This window comes from Pipra filicauda, unplaced genomic scaffold (assembly GCF_003945595.2).
Source record: "Pipra filicauda isolate LSUMZ 115617 unplaced genomic scaffold, ASM394559v2 scaffold33_size4404698_pilon, whole genome shotgun sequence".
NCBI classification, from domain to species: domain Eukaryota; kingdom Metazoa; phylum Chordata; class Aves; order Passeriformes; family Pipridae; genus Pipra; species Pipra filicauda.
Window position 1 is genome coordinate 143005 of NW_024104465.1, and position 17951 is coordinate 160955.

The window sequence follows — 17951 nt, forward strand, 5'->3', positions numbered from 1 at the left end:
GAATGCTTCCACAGCAATTGAAATGGTTCCTCAAGAAGCACAGCAGCTAAGAGTTTGTGTGGTTGCAACATTTCCCCAAAGGTCAGGTATTTATTCTGTTTCCTCAGCCCATTAGGAATTGTTTTACACCTGGAAACCTCTTTCATCCACAGATGGCACTAAAGGAAGTGGCAGTAGGAAGAAGGCAACAAGGATATCTGAAGAGCAGAGATTCATTGACTTTTTACAAGGGCCAGGAGTGACAGGACAAGGGGGAATGGCTTCCCACTGCCAGAGGGCAGGGTTAGATGGGGTATTGGGAAGAAATCCTTCCCTGGGAGGGGGGGAGGCCCTGGCACAGGTTGCCCAGAGAAGCTGGGGCTGCCCCATCCCTGGAAGTGTCCAAGGCCAGGTTGGACAGGGCTTGGAGCAACCTGGGCTAGTGGAAGGTGTCCCTGCCCATGGCAGGAGGTTGGAATGAAATGAGCTTTAAGGTCCCTCCCAACCCAAACCATTCTGTGGTTCTCTGGGACGATTCAGATGAGCTGAAGCTGTGGACAGCTACATGGACAGACTTACCCTCTCACTGCTGATACAAATGTGTTCTGGAACCAGATCCAACACAGAAGAGACTTTTATCACTTCAGGTTGCATTGGTTACCAAATACTTCAAAATCCAGGTGGCTCACGTGCCTCAAAAGAACATTAACTGCCCCAAATCCTGGGCCACTCCCAAAAGCAAATGTCTACCTGGGGATTAGTAAAGGAGTTTTATTTAAAGAAGACAAGTTTAGTGTACACAACATCCATTACTTCTGTAATTAGACTGTTCAGAACCATCACATGGGTCTCCACCAGCCAATTACAAAAAGAACAGCTTTGCTGAAAGCCCTTTCACACATTCCATCAGGGAACTGTGCAGACACCAGGCAAGGGCAGAGGCCCCCTCCAGCATTCTGGGAAGCACAGCACACTGTACACTTTCACAGGCACAACCAACAGTCTTTGGGCATTCCTCACCCACATTCCTCACCAAGCAAACCTGGGGCACCCCCCCCAGCCTCACCAACAGAGAAATCTCCTTTTCTTTACACAGCTGGGGCTACCTGCTCCTTCCCAGCAGTGACAGGCACAGGGGCACGTGTCAACAATCCCAAAAGGCCAGGCTGGCTCTAATTTTCCTGACAATTTACTCCTTAGACAGCAGGAAGTGAGATTGCAAAGGCCCACCTGAAACCCCATTCAAAGTTATAACTTCCCATTTTCCAGCAATCCTTCTAGAAGACGTCTCTCTTGGCTGTTGCAGTTGCTCCCCCACCTCCCCAATAATTAATTTTTACCTCAATAGCAGAAGCAGTTGCTTTCTTGTAAAAACCCAGAGTTGAAAGATGACTTCTTCCCCCTGCCATCACCTATTGTGTGGGAAAACAGACAATATCCCATTGTTCCCTCTCCGACACTCGGAGCTGTACTTTCTGCTCTGAACACACTGAAACTCCACTTGAGCCCACAGCAATTTCCATGTGGAGGTAAAGGAGAATCTTGTACCTGATCTAATACAGGATAAATCAATGTGCACTCATTTATTGCTTATAGTTCCCATCAGCTCAAGGAGAGACACTGTCCCGGAGTTTCAAGGCTATCCACGCTGCCTTTGTAGATGGAAAACAGACATTGCACTTTGAGATATTTTGAGAACTCTGTTTGAACACTTCCCAGGAGTTTGGGTGAGGGATGGGATATCACTAAACCCTGGCAGGTTCTCATCATTCTCAGAACACGATTTCGGGAGAGGCCGCGCGAGGATCGCAGCTCCCTTTTTGCCTGGCACAGAAATGCAGTTTCATGTTAGTCATTCACCTCAGGCAAGGTGCTGGGAAGTTTAATCAGAGCGTGTACAGCACTCAGAGATCCTCAGATAAGATGTTCCAGGGAAGGGCAGCGTCACATTCATTAGCGTGGACTCAGTGATGAAAGAGCTGCTCTCTGTCTCCTTCAGCTGCCGGAGCTTGAAAGAAGAATTACCCAGCACTGAAGTCCTACATGGTGTAGTCAGAAAACCACCAGCACCACAGGGACCACATTTCTCTGGCTGTGGTCTGAATTCCTGTCAGCTTTGCAGGGTTCTGATCCTTTGTGGTGGCTGCAAACGGGAGCTCCCTGGAAGCCCTGTATCCCAGCACAAGCCAAGCAAGGCAGAGGTTTAACATTCCTCCCCATGCAAGTATTTTCTCCCATTAAGTGCTTAAGAGCTGGATTATTGGGGAGATTAATTTTTGCAGCTGGACATTTTGCCTAAGAATGTAATTTTCCACACAATTTTCTCCTTTAGCTTCCTTTTATTCTAACCCCCAGACATTCGCTTACCCAGGAGAGGACTCTTTTGAAAGCTTTGGAAAAGAATATCCACTCCTACACTTTGGTCCTTTCTTTTTACATCTGCTATTGCTTTTGGAAAACCCTGTTTCTACTTATTTCAACCCAGCAACTTGTCTGCACTTCCAGACAGTCAACACCAAGAGTCCAAAACTACAAATTCATCTACCCAAGGACCCGACTGTAACAAACCCACACCATGGGTAGGTTTTTTTCTTCTAAAAGCACAACAAGTTCCTTAAATAACACAAGAGCTGATACACTGAACCACACAGGTACACAGCACTTAGGGAGGCACTTGTGACAGGAAAACGGATTAAAACTTAAGAGAGGTTTGTGGATGCAGCAACACAAAACAAGAGTGAAAATTATGATCAACCACACACGTGTGATCTAACAGAGGGCAGTTACAGCGACTTTGTCTTTCCCTTGGTGTCACTTGGGAGAGGACGATGGGTCCTTCACTGCAAACAGTCCCAGCCTGTTCTGGGGACACACTGAAATAAAAGCTCTGTGTTTAACCCACCACTGAATCCTCAGGAGTTGATGGTGAGGCCCTGTAACGAGTGAGCTGTTCCTCCAAATTCTGGCTGAATGTTCTATTAGCAGAGTTTATGCAAAAGGAAGACAAAACCAGAAGGAAACAGCCTCCTGAGCTTCCCTCTCTCCATGTCCTCATCATCACCCTGGGAGGCTCTGCCTCTCTTCAGAAGAACTCCTCACATACTCTTTTTCCCTGGGAAAGACAAGTTTCTGACTGAAAACACGACATTACACAGTTCTGTTAATGCCATTTCAGCCCTCAGCAGCAAAGGGGATGCAGAGCAGAAGGGACACATTTGATTCCTCACAGCCTCCACGAGATACAAATTCGCTGCATTTCACAGCAGATTTTCCATGCAGGCAAAGAGGAAAAGCTGCACCACACGTCCTGGTTTTCAAACAAGCTTACTTTTGCCAGTGATGGTGTCACTGTGCTCACTCACTCATTTAAGCTTCCCGCTTCTCAGAGATAAACTCGCCTTTCAAGTTGTCGATGCCAGCCTTCCTCCTCTAATCCTCCATCCCACCCTGACTTCAGAAGGCTCCTTCCCTATCACTTCCATAGAATAAGCTTTATATTTTTGCAGCAAATCCAACTTTAACAGCGATTAAAACATAGGGCAAAATAAGAGACGTTTCATTCGGAGAATCCCAGGAAATGAAGTCTCAGAACCCACACACAATCTTTTAAGAAGCGCAAAATTGGCCCCTAAACAACTTCCCTGTATTTCCAGGGAAGCAGATTGTGGAGTATTTTTATTTATTAATAGATCCATTCTCATGCCTGTGCTTTAACACAGTAGTGTTGGCTTTAAGCAAACGTTAAGCCTCACCCCACTTCTTCTTTGAAGGGATGGGAGGAGGGGGGAAGAAAGAGAGAAGAGTGATTAAAATTAGTCACAAGGAATCCTATAAATACACCAGTGGATGGAGGAAGAATTACCTCTTTTATTTAACTTAAAAATAGAGAGCTAAACTTTAAAAGACAAACAGATGGGATGGAGCAAGGATGCAGCAGAGCTTAGGGAAAGTCAACTGCAGGGGTGGGAGAACAGGGGGAGGAGGGAGGAAGAATCTTTATTGTCTAAAATAGTGTTAGTTTTAGACAATAAATTTAGACTCTTGATTTGGGAAGTCACAGAAGGAGCAAATTAAGGGAACCCATCTGATTACAAGAGGAATCAAATCTCAGAGGCACAGAGGAATAATAAAGTGGATAAAAAAAGGATGCCAGGCCAGGAAACGATTTCTTTGTTACAAATGTTCAGCTTGTGGCACAAAGGGCTGGAACAGGATCACAAGACCTGTGCATGCACCTGCAATGTCAGCTGGAAGTCACAGGGATGGGGGGAACAAAACTGCTCAGATACGTCCAGTGACACAGTGCAAACCAGAAACTCCCTGAACATGCTCAGACACATCTCTGTACCCATCCAACCTGCTGCAGGGTGATGGCTTTAATGAAGATACAAAAAAACCCAAAGCTGGTGAGGGATGGTGGCTTTTGTTTTTCCCCTCCCAGTGCTCACAGACTGGCTCTGCCCCACCGAACACCTGGGGCTCGCACCAGCAGGAATAATTGTCCAAAAGTACTCCAGGTTGTTTGATAAGAACACAGTAAAAATGTTAAAGGCATTTATCGGCCCATTATCACTTTTCTTACTGCAAAAATCAGAATGTAAACTAAGAAATGAGCAAAACAACAGTCGTAAAGGACAAATGTTTATAGGAAAATACTACATGAGGTAACTGCAGTGGGGCAGTGCCAAGGGAAGGAGATGCTCAGGGACAACGTGGAGGAGGGTTGGGCTTAAGGTCACACAGAAACCCAAAAATGTGTGCTAGAAACAGCACTGGTAGGACCCATCCAGCCCATTCGGTGTCACATGGAGCTGTGAGCAAACAACCAACACAAGCAGCAACTGCCTGATGTGATTTTCTCAGGCAGCCCCGGGATGCCGAGAGACAACTCCGAGAGTTTCAGGCCCTGGCAAGCACCGGGAAGAGCAGCCACCACAAAAGAGACAGACAAGTGGGCAGGGAATGACAAAGGGATCTTACTTTCGTTAGGCAGCTCCTCCCGATCCAGGTCATCCAGAGGGGCTGAGGCAGTGCTCCCGCTGTCGTCCAGGGTGAGGATGAGGGGAACGTCATCGTCCATGCTCACAGCCATCCCGTCCCTCCAGAGGCTGCAGCTCCCAGAGCTTTAAATGACGCCTTTTGCAGTCCCACTTGTGAAACGCTTGTGTCAAAACCTATCCCGAGAAAGTCCTCCATCGGGGCTGTCTTCTGGACACAGGGACATAACACTACACGCACCCATCTCTGGATACCACAGTTCCAAAAGGAGATCGAGTTATCTGCTTTCCAAAAAGCAAAACGCAGGACGCCGGGCTCGATGTATTTATGCCAAAGCTGAACTCAAAAAGCCAGGTCCGGGCTGTCTATCCCAGCCAGCGCAGGGCAGCAGGGAAGCAGGAAAAGCGTTCCCTGGCAAACTCCTGACCCCTCGGCACCAGGGGCAGCGGGAGTTGTCGCATCCGGAGCCAGCATGGTGCTAAGTGTCCCCGTCACACATGGCTCTGTCCCCCGACGAGCCCGCGCGCCTCGGTCCCAGCTGGGGACGGGAAACAGGGAGCCCCGGAGGCCGCTTGGAGTCCGCACACATGAAGTTCCCGTGGGATATTTTTAACTGCGCGATGCCCCACAAGGTCACGGGTTTCTCTAAAAGGTGACGGGGAAAGGAAAAAAAATCAAGCAGGCCCAGGGCAGCGCCGCGGGGACAACCCACACAAGCTGCCCCTGCCCGGCGGGAGGGACACGGGCACGGGGCTGTCACGGAGCCCGGCCCGGCCTCGCCGCCTCCCCGAGCCCCCCCGACCCCGCCGCCCTCCTCACCCACGCGTAAACCGGCTCCGCTCCAGCCCCCCGTGCCCGCGGGACCCTCCCGGACACCCCGAGCCCCCCGAACACCCTCCGGGACCCCCTGGCCCGTCCCGGCCCCTCCGAACCGGCGCCCGCAGCGACCGCGACTCCTCAGCGCCCCGCGCGCGCGGCCCCGCCCCCCGCGCCTCTCCATTGGTTGCCTCGCCCACGGCCCCGCCCTAAAGGGCGGAGCGTTCGCATCTCCCGCCAATCCGCGCGCCGAGGCCGGCCCCGCTCCCTGCTGTTGATCCCGCCTCTCTCCTCCTCCCATCGCGCATGTCGCCTGACCATTGGGTAGCGGTGCTGTCCCTCAGGACAGGCGGGGGCGCCGATTGGCCCGAGGTGGTGGGGGTGGGTTCTCGGGGAGAAGATCGCAGGCTGCCATTGGCTGCACTGAGGCCCCGCCCCCGGGGGTCAGAGGGAGCGGAGCGGTTGCCGGGCAACGGCGGGAGCGGCCCAGGGAGCCTGGAGGGGAACTCGGACCGGGATCCTCCCGGGACACCCCCGCTCCTGGGCTGGACCGGGACAACCCCCTCGGGGACCCTTCTCGCTCCGAGGTTGGGCCAGGACACTCCCCCCGGGACCCCCACACTAGCTTCTGGGCTGGGCCACCCCTTTCCCCCTGCTCCAAGAGGGACGTCCCTGTTCCCAGGTTCCAGTTCCCGTTGGCTGCAGGGATCATTGCGGCCCTGAGGACGCCCCAGCCCAGCCCCGCGGATAGAGCAGGTGCTGCGAGGGCCCCACCATGGAACACACATCCCAAGGCCCCGGGATTCCATCCATGCCTGATGAGGTGAGGATTCCCAAGCTGGAAGCGAGCAGCCTGTATAATGAATAAACCTGTTCCAGTGGTCCAGGCTGAGCGTTTCTCCCACAGGCAGCCCCCAGGACAGTCCCTCTGTACCCAGTCCTAGTGGTAAAGCCACCAGGCTCTGCCCGGTGGCTGAAATGGATTTTGACACCGGCAGGACTCCTGTCAGTGTTAGGAATGGGTAGGAAAAGTCTCTGTCCGGCTGGAGCATCCCCCTTGACACCAGAGCAAAGCTGTCCAACCCACACCTTTGCAGCCCACCTGATTCCTCGATGTGCCCTCTCCTTCTCGGTGGTATTTCCTTCACCCTCCAGGGCTGGATTTACCAAGACAGTGTGATGTGAGATTCCAACAACAGCTTGCAGGAGCTGGCTCAAAGTTCAAGATCCCAGACCAAGCGGGAAGTGATGCATCATTAGGAATGGGAGCCACAGGCTTCCCCAGCAGAGGTGTTGACCTACAGGACACAACCCCACACACCTGTACAGGAGCACTGAGAAGCAGCACTGGCTCTCAGGAAGGTCCTGCAGGAGATTAAACCTGCTGTAGTGCTGCAGATCAGGCTGTTCCTCGTGCCAGGCAACCCCCTGGCTCCTGCCAGCTCCTGGCAGGGTGCACATGCTGGTTTTTGGGGTGCCCCTGCTCCACTTCATCACTCTGCTGATTTCATCGGAAGGCAGCCCTGCAGCAACACAACTGCAACCCCCAAGCAAGCAGCTTCTTCACAAGACCACCTTTTCTCCCCATCCCCTGCCTCAGCCCCAAAACCCGCTCCTCAAAGCACTGTTCCAAGTCGGAGGGGCTGCACACCAGCTGCTGCAGATCTCCACACACACAGGTGTCTGTGTAGAGAAACAAGGGAGCTGGTCTGGGCCAAGGAGAGCAAAGGTAACACTGCCCACACACCAAAACGTCTTTCATAGTTGTTTGTAGCACCTAGGGCTGGGCACAGGTGATTTTGAAAGCTCCCAGAGCAGCTGGTACTTTGCTGAGAGACTCAAATCAAAGGAGCCAGGGCTGAGTGAAAGGTGGAAAGTGAAATTTATAGCAGTGCTGAACAGGCAGAGAAATGAGAGCAGCAGCAGGCAGGAGTCCCAGCTTGATTCAGGCCTCTGTATCAACAACTCCTGCCTGAGCCAAGCATCAGTGACACTGGACAGGGTAGATCTGGAGCTAGGAAAAAAATGAACATTCCCCCTGCCTCGTTTTATACAGATTTAATTTTTTTTTCCACACAGGCACCAGTTCCAGCAGGCAGGGCAGGCCCAGCAGTAATGGAGCAGCTTTTGCTCTTGTGCTGGGCTGCACAGCCCTGGCAGAACAAGAAGACAGAGCAACAGTAAAGCACCCACGTGAGTGAGAATCGCAGAACAAAATGCAAACAACCCATATAAACCCATTTCTATTCCACCAACATTGTCCTCGTGGTGTAAATAGTGAGGAACTGCCAGGTCTGTCCTCCTGGAAGCCCTCGGTGACACCCTGGGACAGGAGAGCGTGTGGCTGATGTGATGGGCTCTGAGTTTTCCCTGCCGATTCCTTGGAGCCTGAACACAACAGTAGGAGCAAACTGGCCATACAAGCCCCTGTCAACTTGTTTTTCAGATTAAATCTCTCTTCATTTTAAGAGGTTCCACCTTTCAAGGTTTCCAGCTCCCCAGTATGGCACTGGTTCAGTTCTTTGCTGTTGAGATTTTGGGGCAGTTACCCCAGTGGGCTGATGATTCACTCCACTGCATCCAACTCATCCCCCTGCTGCTGGGGAACAGTGTTCCTGCTTTTCTGTCTATCCTCAACCCTCTTGTCTCCATCTAGTGTCCAAATCACACCCGGATTCTCTCCCAGCCCACAGCCTTCACAGGTTGCACATCACTGCGCCCACATTCCAAATTAAGCTGAGCAGGCTCAGGTTCACCCACAACCCCTCTTCTGAGAAGGCCCCAGTTGTTCCATGTCCCTCCAGTTTTTACCCAGGTGGAGAAGAGCTGCTGGACTGCCACAATGGGAAGTGTAGGGAAAGATCCTAGAGCTTGAAGGTAATCCCAAGGACCCTCACTCACCTTCTCAGGTTTTAACAACATCAGGCTATTCTTGCTTTCTACCTGCCAAAGGTGGGTGGAGCACCAGGCCCAGGAATGCTGGGTCCCCAAACACAACTGTCCCTGGCTTTCTGGGGGAGGTTCAAAGGAGCATGAAAGGATTTAGACCTGGCACCTCTTGAAAAGTCCCGTTCAGGCACACTTCCTTCATTTGGTCCCTTGGGAAGGCTCAGTTCAGCAGCCAGGGGCAATTCTACCCAGATCTGGGATAGGTAAAAGGATCCCTTTGTAGGGATGTGCAGGAGGAACCTGCTCAATGCCCTCAAGCTTGCAGGAACTGGTACCTGCTGCCTTGGCAGGCTGAACCAGAGGTACTTTGTGCTGTCTGCACCCAGGAAAGGGCTTGTCCCCAAGGAGAAACACACCGTGCTTACCTGCTGTTCCTGGACACAGCAGGAGAATGAGTGGAATGGGAGGGATACAGCCACAACCTGAGCTGTACAGCCACAACACCCACATCCAGAAAAGCTGCCTGTTCCAGACATTCCTCACGCCGGAGACGAAGAAAAAGGGAGGGGGCAAGAAGGCCAAGAAATAAGCACAAAATCCCTGCAGGGCAGGCTCCTGGCTGGCTCCAGCTCCACGTGCTGGAGTGGGTCAAGGCAGAATCCTGCTGCTGCTCAAGATGCAATAAAATAATTTCTGGGGGCAGAATGATGCTCTTAACCTGGCTCAGTGTGTCCTGGGGTGTATTGGAGTGTTTCCCTTTGCGTTGGAGGGAGTTACCAAACTGCCAGGACTCTCCTGTATTCCCTGAACCTCATGGGCTCCTCCCCACAGCCTCCCTCCCCAGGGAGCAGTGCCTGCAAACCCCAAGTCACCCAGCCCATGTCCTTTATCTGCCTCCCCACCTACATTCCTACAGATCAAGCTGCTCTTTCCCACCTCAGGGATGGAAACTGAGGAGCTGCTTTACTCAGTCTTTGGAGATGCCCAGATGGCTCAGCAGCATCCCACAGACTATACATGAGGTCCCAGATTTGTCTTGGATCATTTATTTGGTGACAGCATGGCACTGCTGTGAACAACCCTCAGCACAAGCCATAGGGTTACGTGTCCACTCAGCAGCTCATCACCATGAGCTGCCAAAATCCCTGCAGCTGGTCCTCCTCTGTCACAAACCCCACCCAGCCTGGGGCCATCTCACCACCAGCAGGATGCAGGGTGATGCCATTCCTCATCTCCAAACTCGTCCTCCTTTCTCCAGACTTGCCAGAGGAGACCTTAAAGCGTCGATGACACAGAGCAAGGACAGCAGGGAGACACCAAGGCCGTCAGGGCTGGAGCACACGTCCTGTGCACGGAGGCAGAGGGAATGGGGCTCCTTCTCTGGAGAAGGGAATGTTTTGGGGGGGGCTAAAAGCAGCCTCCCAGTACCTGCGAAGAGGAGGTGTCCATGAGGGTTGGGCCAAGCTTTGTGCTCAGAATGAGAACAGACACAAGCTGAAACAACAAAGGCTCTGACTGGATATAAAGGGAAAGTTTCTGCTTCGAGGACAGTGGAGCAGTGGGAGAGGGGCCAGAGAGGCTGTGCAGCCTCTACCTTTGGGGGTTTCCAGCACCCGACTGGATAAAGCCAAAGCTCACCTGCCACAAGCAGGAGGTCGAAATAGGGATCACCTGCATTCCCACAACCACGAGCGATCCTGTGATTGCACGTGACAGGCAGGACAGAGCAGGACTCCTCTCCCCAGAACTGGTCAGCAAAGGACCCCTTTGGGACCCTCAGACCTCAGCTGCCCTGGCTGGCCTCACCTGGGACCCCCACCCCGGTGGCACCCCCTGCTCCCTCTTTTGGGAGCTCCATGAGCTCAGCCCTGCCTGTCCCCACCGCTCTGTGCTGTCACTGTACCTGTGCGTGGTCCTTCTCCTGGATGGGCCTTGGACTACCCTGTGGGCACTCCTGTCTCCTGCTGCTCTGACTTCCCAGCTGGACTTCGCAGACAGCAGGAACCCGACTCGTTACCACACCTCATCTGATGACAACTGGACATTGATGGAAGTGGCTGTTCCCACCAAGGCCACCCCACTCTGGTACTGTGGGGTTGTGCCCTCCACTGCCCTCCAGCTCCTGGCTTGTCCTCCAGCATGGAACAGCCCCATCCTTTGTTTCCAGCCACAGAAAAGCGCAGGGTCCTCACAAATTTGGTCACTGGGAGGTCTCAGGTAGTTCTAAGGCTGTTATGTACATCCAGAGGGACATTTGGCATCACTTCCAGGGTGGTCTGGGCTTGCAGCCACCTGCTGCCTTGCCATTCCTGGCCACAGGAGGTCCGGACAAGCTTTTGGACCTGCCCCTCATCAGAGGGCCTCCGGAGGAGGCAGGGGTTGTCGGAGCACTCTGGTTTTTCCACTTTTCTGTCCCGAGGTTGTCTGAAGCCAGGTGAAGCCTCTCCAAGGGGGCGCTGAGCCGGCTGACAGACTGGGAACGTCCTCTGACAGGAGGTCCCCAGCCTTCGGAGCAAGGATTGCTCTCGGGACACTTCCAGCCACCGGATTTGCCCCTGTGGCCGGGCTCTGAGCCCGCTGTGGCCGGAGGGGCAGAGGCTGGCGGGTGCAAAGCTCTCAGGGGTGTCCCCCTGGAGCGGGGGGAAAGGCCGGGCTGGTTTCGAGGGGCGGGCGGGGGGCTCCAGAGCAGCGTATGGAGCTTGGCTATGTCTTGTTTCCTCATCCACGGAGCTGCCCAAGCGGCACCCTGGGGCTTGGCACCGAACAGGGACTCGTCGCAGAAGGACGGAGCGTGGCTTCGGGACCTTGGCGGGGCGACAAGCGGAGAGACACGTGTTGGTTAGAGCGGCATCACCGGGACCCGAGCGGGATGGGGAGGGATTCACGAGGGGGGGGGAGAGACCCCCGTGGGAGGCTGAGATCGCCCACCAGACCCTCCCGGGAGCCACCGACCCCCTTCACGCGTGGTGAGCCCCGAAATGCGGGACAGCGGGCCGGGGGCTGCGGGGCCGGGGCGACCAGGACCGGGGGCCGCGGGGGCGTGGGGAGCAGGAGCGGGGGAGCACCCCGAGCCGCCGCTCACCTGCACTGACTCCTCGGCCGGGAGCCGCCGGCAGCGGGAGCCGGGGGAGCCGCCCAGGGCGGTGCGAAGGCGGGCGGCGGCGGGCGGGCCCCCGCGGGGCGCCCGAACAGCGACTCGTCCACGAAGGAGGCCCGTGCCCGGCGGCGGCCCCGGGGCACCCGCGGCGGGCGGGCGGCGGCGGGAGCGGAGCCGCCGCCCGGGGCCGGTCCCGGTGCCGCTCCCCCCGCCCGCATGGCCGCGGCCCCGGCCCCGCCCCTTCCGCCCCCGCCACGTGGTTCCGCCGCCGGTCCCGCCATGGCGCCGCCGCGCAGCCGCCGCCAGCCCCGGGGAGCGCCGGTACGGGGGGAACGGGGGGAGCGGGGAGGGCCCCGAGGCGTGTGCGGTGTCCGCGGTACCGCCGTGCCCGTCCCCGTGGGCCGGTGTCCCCGCGGGCCGGTGTCCCCGCTGCGCCCGGTGCTGGCGTCCTCGGCACCAGCGTTCCCGGTGCCCGTGTGCCCCGTCCTTATGTCGCCAGTTGCCGTGTGCCAGCGTCCCCAGTACGGCTGTCCCCAGTGCCGATGCCCCCAGTACCTACCTGTGTCCCTAATGCCAGTGTCTCTCTAGTGCCAGTGTCCCCAGTGGCAGTGTCCCCAGTACCAGGATCACTAGTACAAGTCCTCGTTGCCAACGTCCCCAGTACCAGTGTCTCCAGTACCTACCTATGTCCCCCTTGGCGATGTCCCCAGTGCCAGTGTCCCTGGCACCCCCTGTCCCCAGCATGGATGTCCCTGCCCTGGATGCCGGCAGTGCAGAGCTGCAGTGCCCTGGCCCCACTGTGACACCCATCCCCACAGGCGTGTCCCCAGGTCCCCGCGCCCGCCCTGCCCGCCTTCCCCACCGCCGCCGAGGAGGACGATGGCGCTGACGCCGAGCTGGACACCCAGGCCATGGTTCGGGCCCAGAACCAGAAGAAGAAGAAATCCGGGGGCTTCCAGTCCATGGGTGCGTGTGGGGCGGGGGACAGCTGTCCCTGGGATGGGGACTGTCCCCTCCTGCCCACGCCCCCTCACCTGTCCCTGTCCCTTCAGGCCTCAGCTACCCCGTCTTCAAGGGCATCATGAAGAAGGGCTACAAGGTGCCCACCCCCATCCAGAGGAAGGTGTGCGTGGGGGGCGGTGGGTCCCCTCCCCGAGGGGTGGCAGGGGGGCAGTGGCAGTGACGGTGATGGCACTGTGTCACAGACCATCCCCGCCATCCTGCGCGGCCGGGACGTGGTGGCGATGGCACGGACGGGCAGCGGGAAGACGGCCTGTTTCCTCATCCCCATGTTCGAGCGGCTCAAGGCGCCCAGCCAGGCCGGGGCACGTGCCCTCATCCTCTCGCCCACCCGGGAGCTGGCCCTGCAGACCCTCAAGTTCACCAAGGAGGTACAGGGGACAGCAGGGGCGAGTGGGGACAATGGGAGCGATGGGTTTGGTTTCCAACATGCTTCTTTTTCACCCTGAAGCTGGGCAAGTTCACAGGCTTGAAGACAGCCTTGATCCTGGGAGGAGACAAGTAAGCTATCCCTGTCCCCCCCACTGGTCCCTGCTTCCCTAAAACCTCCCCAAAACCCTGTGAGGGGCTGAGCTGCCCTGGACCACTCCATCCTCTCCCCTCTCTCACAGGATGGAGGACCAGTTTGCTGCCCTACACGAGAACCCGGACATGTGAGTGGGGCACAGGGAGGGGATCTGGTGGGGAAATGGCCCCTGGAAATGATATCTCCTCTCTAGGGATATCACTGATGTTTAGAGCCAGTGTGCCTGAGGGACGTGTCCTGGTGTTCCCTTGGAGCATCTTCCTGTGGAACTTCTTTGGGTTGGATTCGGGATCTGCTCCCAGCATGGGGTGGGGACACTGTCGCCTCCCCAGTCCTGTCACCCCCTCTGTCCCCACAGAATCATCGCCACCCCCGGGCGCCTGGTGCACGTGGCAGTGGAGATGAAGCTGAAGCTGCACACTGTGGAGTACGTGGTGTTCGACGAGGCCGACAGGTCAGTGGGGCACAGGGGGGTCCCGAGGCTGGCAGTGTCCCCATATGTGTCCCTGCAGTGGCAGTGAGGGACCTGCCACATCCCACGTCCCCTGCCCTGCAGGCTCTTCGAGATGGGCTTTGCTGAGCAGCTCCACGAGATCATTGCCCGGCTCCCAGACTGCCACCAGACCGTCCTCTTCTCCGCCACACTGCCCAAGCTGCTCGTCGAGTTCGCCCGGGCCGGTGAGGAGCAGGGGGCAGGTGGCACTGGGGGAGCCCGGGGACAGGGACACGGCACGGTCCCACAGCTGGGCTGAGCCCAGCATTGACAAAACTGAGCTGGATTAACGCTTGGTGTCCCCAAGCCCCTCAGTGGGGCTGGTCCCAGTAGCACATCCCACGTGTGACCCGTGTCCCGCGTGTCCCACAGGCCTCACCGAGCCGATGCTGATCCGCCTGGATGTGGAGTCCAAGCTGAGCGAGCAGCTCAAGGTGAGACGGGCCTTGTGCTTTGTGCCCGCACCTCCTACAAGCCACTTGCTCCTGAGGAGGGGACAAGGGTGGCAGGGCTGGCACAGGGTGGGGCACAGGGCTGAGCACTGCCCTCTTGTCACAGCTGGTGTTCTTCCACGTGCGCGGGGACGACAAACCGGCCGTGCTGCTCCACCTGCTCCGCAGTGTGGTGAAGCCCCAGGACCAGACCGTCGTCTTCGTGGCCACCAAGCACCACACGGAGTATCTGAAGGAGGTAAGCGGCACTTGGAGGTGCCCAGAATGTACCCCTGGAGGTGCCTAGGATACCTTTCCAGACCCACATGGGGTCTTCAGCCATGGATATGGCTCCCTGCTGGAGCTTCTGCCACTGTTTCAGTGGCTTGAAGAAGAAATCCCAGCATATATGACTGTGGAGGTGCTGCATCCACCTACCCCTCAAAGAGGTGGAGCACGCTGGGATTTGGGTGTCTGAGTGGGCACCTGGAGCCTCAGGCCCTGTCTGTTGGCTGAGGGCACATGCCCAGGTGGGATCCCGTCTCTCTTCCTCCCCTTCCCCAGCTGCTGACAGCGCAGGGCATCCGCTGCACCCACATCTACAGCTCTCTGGACCAGACCGCCCGCAAGATCAACATTGCCAAGTTCTCCCAGGGCAAGTGCCCGGTGCTGCTGGTCACCGACGTGGCCGCCCGCGGGCTGGACATCCCCATGCTGGACAACGTCATCAACTTCAGCTTCCCTGCCAAGGCCAAGCTGTTCCTGCATCGTGTTGGTGGGTGCCAGTGCCCCACACAGGGTTCTGGGGGTCCCTCAGGGTGACGGGGAGGGTGTGAGTGGGCTGTGCCTTGTCCTCTGTTTTCCCCATCCTTGTGGCCTGCTGAGTTGGCACCGGTGTCCCTGGCTTGGTGGTGGTACCTTTGGGGCAGGAGGTGGCCATGTCATGACAACAGGGGACAGGCTGGAGACAAAGCAGTGTCAGGAGTGTCCCCGATGTCCCAGTTGGACTGTGGGAGCTCTTGGGGGCAGAGCTGGCACCTTCCCTTTAGGATGGCACTGTGGTGGGCTCCTTTTTGCCCCTTCCCCAGCCATGCCCACCTGGTAATTGTCACGTGCATGGGCTCCCAGGGACACCAGTGGGTCCCTGTCTGGGTGGGGACAGGCTGGGCTGGCACGGGGTCTGGTTTCCCACTCTCCTCCTCCCCTTGCCAGGTCGCGTGGCCCGAGCTGGCCGGAGTGGCACTGCCTACTCACTGGTGGCTCCTGATGAGATGCCCTATGTCTTCGACCTGCACCTCTTCCTGGGACGCCCCCTCGTCCTCGCCGGAGCCCAGGAGATGCCCGCTGGTGAGGCAGGCAGTGGCTGCGTGGCCAAGCTGGGACAGTGGCCACGGGGCCACTGGGGCATTACCCTTGGCCGGTGCTGGAGTCTGTGGTCTTATGGTTGGCCCTCACACAGAGGGGCGATGCGGAAAACGGGGTGTTGGGGGTGCTGATTGAGCACTGCTGAGCACCGTGGGGCTGCTCTGATAAATCCAGGGTGGGTGCTGGGGAGGTGACACAGTGTCCCCTGTGCTGCAGACGCTGGTGGGGTCCTGGGCCGTGTCCCCCAGAGCCTGGTGGATGATGAGGAGTGCCTGCTGCTGACGGACCACGAGGGCTCGCTGGAGCTGCGCAGCCTGCGCCGCGTCGCCGACAACGCCCAGAAGCAATACCTGCGCTCCCGGCCCGGCCCCTCGCCCGAGTCCATCAAGAGGGCCAAGGACCTGGATGTGTCCCAGCTGGGCATGCACCCGCTCTTCAGTGAGTGCCTCGGGGGTGACAAGGGAGGGGACCCCGTTGCCTTTGCCAGGGAACTGATCTATGCCCCTCTCCGTGCTCACCTTCCCCAGGCACTCGCTTCGAAGACACTGAGCTGGAGAGGCTGAAGTTCGTGGACAGCATTAAAACCTACAAGTCCAAAGCGGTGAGTTGAGATGCCTGGGTTTGGGTGGGAGGGAAGGTCCATGTGGCTCACTGGGAATCATGCTCCTACCCTGGGGGACAGACCATCTTCGAGATCAACGCCACATCCCGGACGCTGGCCAGCACCGTCATGAGGTCCAAGCGGCGCCACGACAGTGCCCTGATCGAGAAGTTCCAGCGTGGGCAGCAGGAGAAGAGGGCAGCAGCACTCAAAGGGCAGTGCCCTGCCCTGCCTGGGCCCCAGGATGGGGAAGGAGAAGGAGAGCAGGAAGACCTCCAGGTAACAGGGTCATGGACACAGGAGCTGCTGCAGAGTGGCTTTGGCCCGGTGATGGCAGCAAAATTGTGCCCCCAAAATGTGCCATGGCTTGGGGATGGTGCACAGACTTGCAGGGAGGCTGGGGGGGGGTTGTGGCTCCCACAACCCCTCCACTGTCCCCATGCAGGACGTGTTCTCCAATGTGGTGGGCCAGAAGCGAAAACGGGGCCAAAGGGGAGAAGATGGTCCCAGGAAAAAGCCACAGCCGCCGGCACAGCAGGTCGAGGACTTCTACATCCCATACCGGCCCAAGGACTTTGAGAGCGAGCGGGGGTGAGTTTGGGGGGGCTCCTGCTCCTGTCCTGTCCCAGCCTGTGCAGGGGCCGCTCTCATGACCCCCCTTGCAGGCTGAGCGTGGGTGGTGAGGGCAGCGCCTTCGAGCAGCAGGCAGCCGGGGCTGTCCTGGACCTCATGGGCGACGAGAACCACAACCTCAACAGGAGCAAGCAGCTGCTCAAGTGGTGAGTGGGGTCTGGCCATGGGCTGGGGGCAGAATTAGGGCTGGGGGTCCCACCACCTGGTCTCACCGCACTCCCCTCTCTCGCAGGGACCGCAAGAAGAAGCGGTTTGTGGGGCAGACAGGCCAGGAGGACAAGAAGAAGGTGCGGACGGAGAGCGGGCGCTACATCAGCAGCTCCTACAAGAACAACCTGTATCCTGCCTGTGGGTGCTGCTGCCTGGGCTGGGGGCGTGGGGCTGGACCCACTGGCAGCCACGTGGCATTGGGCTCTGCTCCTGAGGATCCATCCCCTGCCAGGGCAGGGGCCGGGGAGGGAGAACAGTCAGACACCACAGCAGGTCAAGTGAGGAGAGTCTCCACACATTCCCTTAACCTGCCCATCCCAGCTATGAGAAGTGGAAGCAGAAGTACAAGGTTGACGAGCGGGATGAGGATGACGAAGGCCAGCACAGCAGGGAGCAGTTCAGAGGGAAGCACAGGCGCGGGCACGGTGAGTACCCAGAGCAAGTGACGGAGCCCGACATCACCCCCCTGGCTCTGTCCCCCGCCCTGAGCATGGCCGTGTCACTCTGCAGGGCCCACACAACCCCCAGCCCAGGGCAGGGTGCGCTCAGAGCTGAAGAACAAGCAGCAGATCCTGAAGCAGCGCAAGAAGGCGGCCAAGCAGCGGTTCCTGCAGAGCGGGGGCCTGAAGCGCCTCAAGGCCAGGAACCGGCAGCGGGTGCAGGAGCTGCGGCAAATGGCCTTCGGGCGCCGGGCGGGCACCACCAAGAAGGGCAAGCTGAGGAAGAGGATGTAGGGGAGGGGACTGTGCCCCCAACGCTCCCCCCACACCTGGGCTGGGAATCAGGGAAGGAGACATTAAAAACTTGGCTGGTTTTGCTTCCCGACTCTTCTCTGACCTTGCTCCAAGCATCATGCCTGGGGTAATTCCTCCTCCCTCAGGCCACCCCCAGGC

General features: G+C 57.6%; 3 protein-coding genes across 5 annotated transcripts in view; 1 reads left to right on the top strand and 2 right to left on the bottom strand.

The window, feature by feature from the left end:
• Positions 1-5924, bottom strand: part of TPCN1 (two pore segment channel 1) — a 45625-nt gene extending 39701 nt beyond the window's left edge. Inside the window, exons 1-2 of one of the 3 annotated variants that reach the window (XM_027714331.2) lie at positions 5910-5924; positions 4960-5622 (exon numbers count right to left, since the gene is read on the bottom strand). In XM_027714331.2, the coding sequence (XP_027570132.1) occupies positions 4960-5071 (112 nt within the window). In that variant the 5' untranslated portion in view covers positions 5072-5622; positions 5910-5924. Of the gene's footprint in view, positions 1-4959; positions 5708-5909 lie in introns of those variants that run through there. The other 2 variants (XM_039384166.1, XM_027714333.2) reach the window with 2 other exon arrangements.
• A 1911-nt stretch (positions 5925-7835) lies between these two features.
• On the bottom strand, positions 7836-11997 carry RITA1 (RBPJ interacting and tubulin associated 1). The gene is made up of 3 exons (XM_027714384.2): positions 11765-11997; positions 10586-11486; positions 7836-10110 (listed from the first exon to the last, which is right to left on the bottom strand). Exons 1-2 carry the CDS (start codon positions 11995-11997, stop codon positions 10943-10945), a joined length of 777 nt encoding a protein of 258 aa, XP_027570185.2. The 3' UTR covers positions 7836-10110; positions 10586-10942.
• A 61-nt stretch (positions 11998-12058) lies between these two features.
• Positions 12059-17881, top strand: DDX54 (DEAD-box helicase 54). Its single transcript, XM_027714379.2, has 20 exons — positions 12059-12100; positions 12598-12745; positions 12832-12902; positions 12985-13170; positions 13251-13300; positions 13411-13452; positions 13684-13779; positions 13882-14003; positions 14191-14252; positions 14377-14508; positions 14814-15024; positions 15462-15596; positions 15831-16052; positions 16142-16215; positions 16297-16494; positions 16661-16806; positions 16881-16994; positions 17081-17185; positions 17380-17483; positions 17569-17881. The coding sequence occupies exons 1-20, from the start codon at positions 12059-12061 to the stop codon at positions 17790-17792; spliced, it is 2484 nt and encodes an 827-aa protein (XP_027570180.2). The 3' UTR covers positions 17793-17881.
• Positions 17882-17951: the final 70 nt, after the last annotated feature.

Coding starts and splice junctions, on each gene's coding strand:
- RITA1 (XM_027714384.2), bottom strand. CDS start 11,997: ATGCGGGCGGGGGGAGCGGCACCGGGACCGGCCCCGGGCGGCGGCTCC. Junction 11,487..11,764: donor CGGCCGAGGAGTCAGTGCAG/GTGAGCGGCGGC, acceptor CGCCCCGCCAAG/GTCCCGAAGCCACGCTCCGT.
- DDX54 (XM_027714379.2), top strand. CDS start 12,059: ATGGCGCCGCCGCGCAGCCGCCGCCAGCCCCGGGGAGCGCCG. Junction 12,903..12,984: donor CCACCCCCATCCAGAGGAAG/GTGTGCGTGGGG, acceptor ACTGTGTCACAG/ACCATCCCCGCCATCCTGCG. Junction 14,509..14,813: donor ACACGGAGTATCTGAAGGAG/GTAAGCGGCACT, acceptor CCCCTTCCCCAG/CTGCTGACAGCGCAGGGCAT.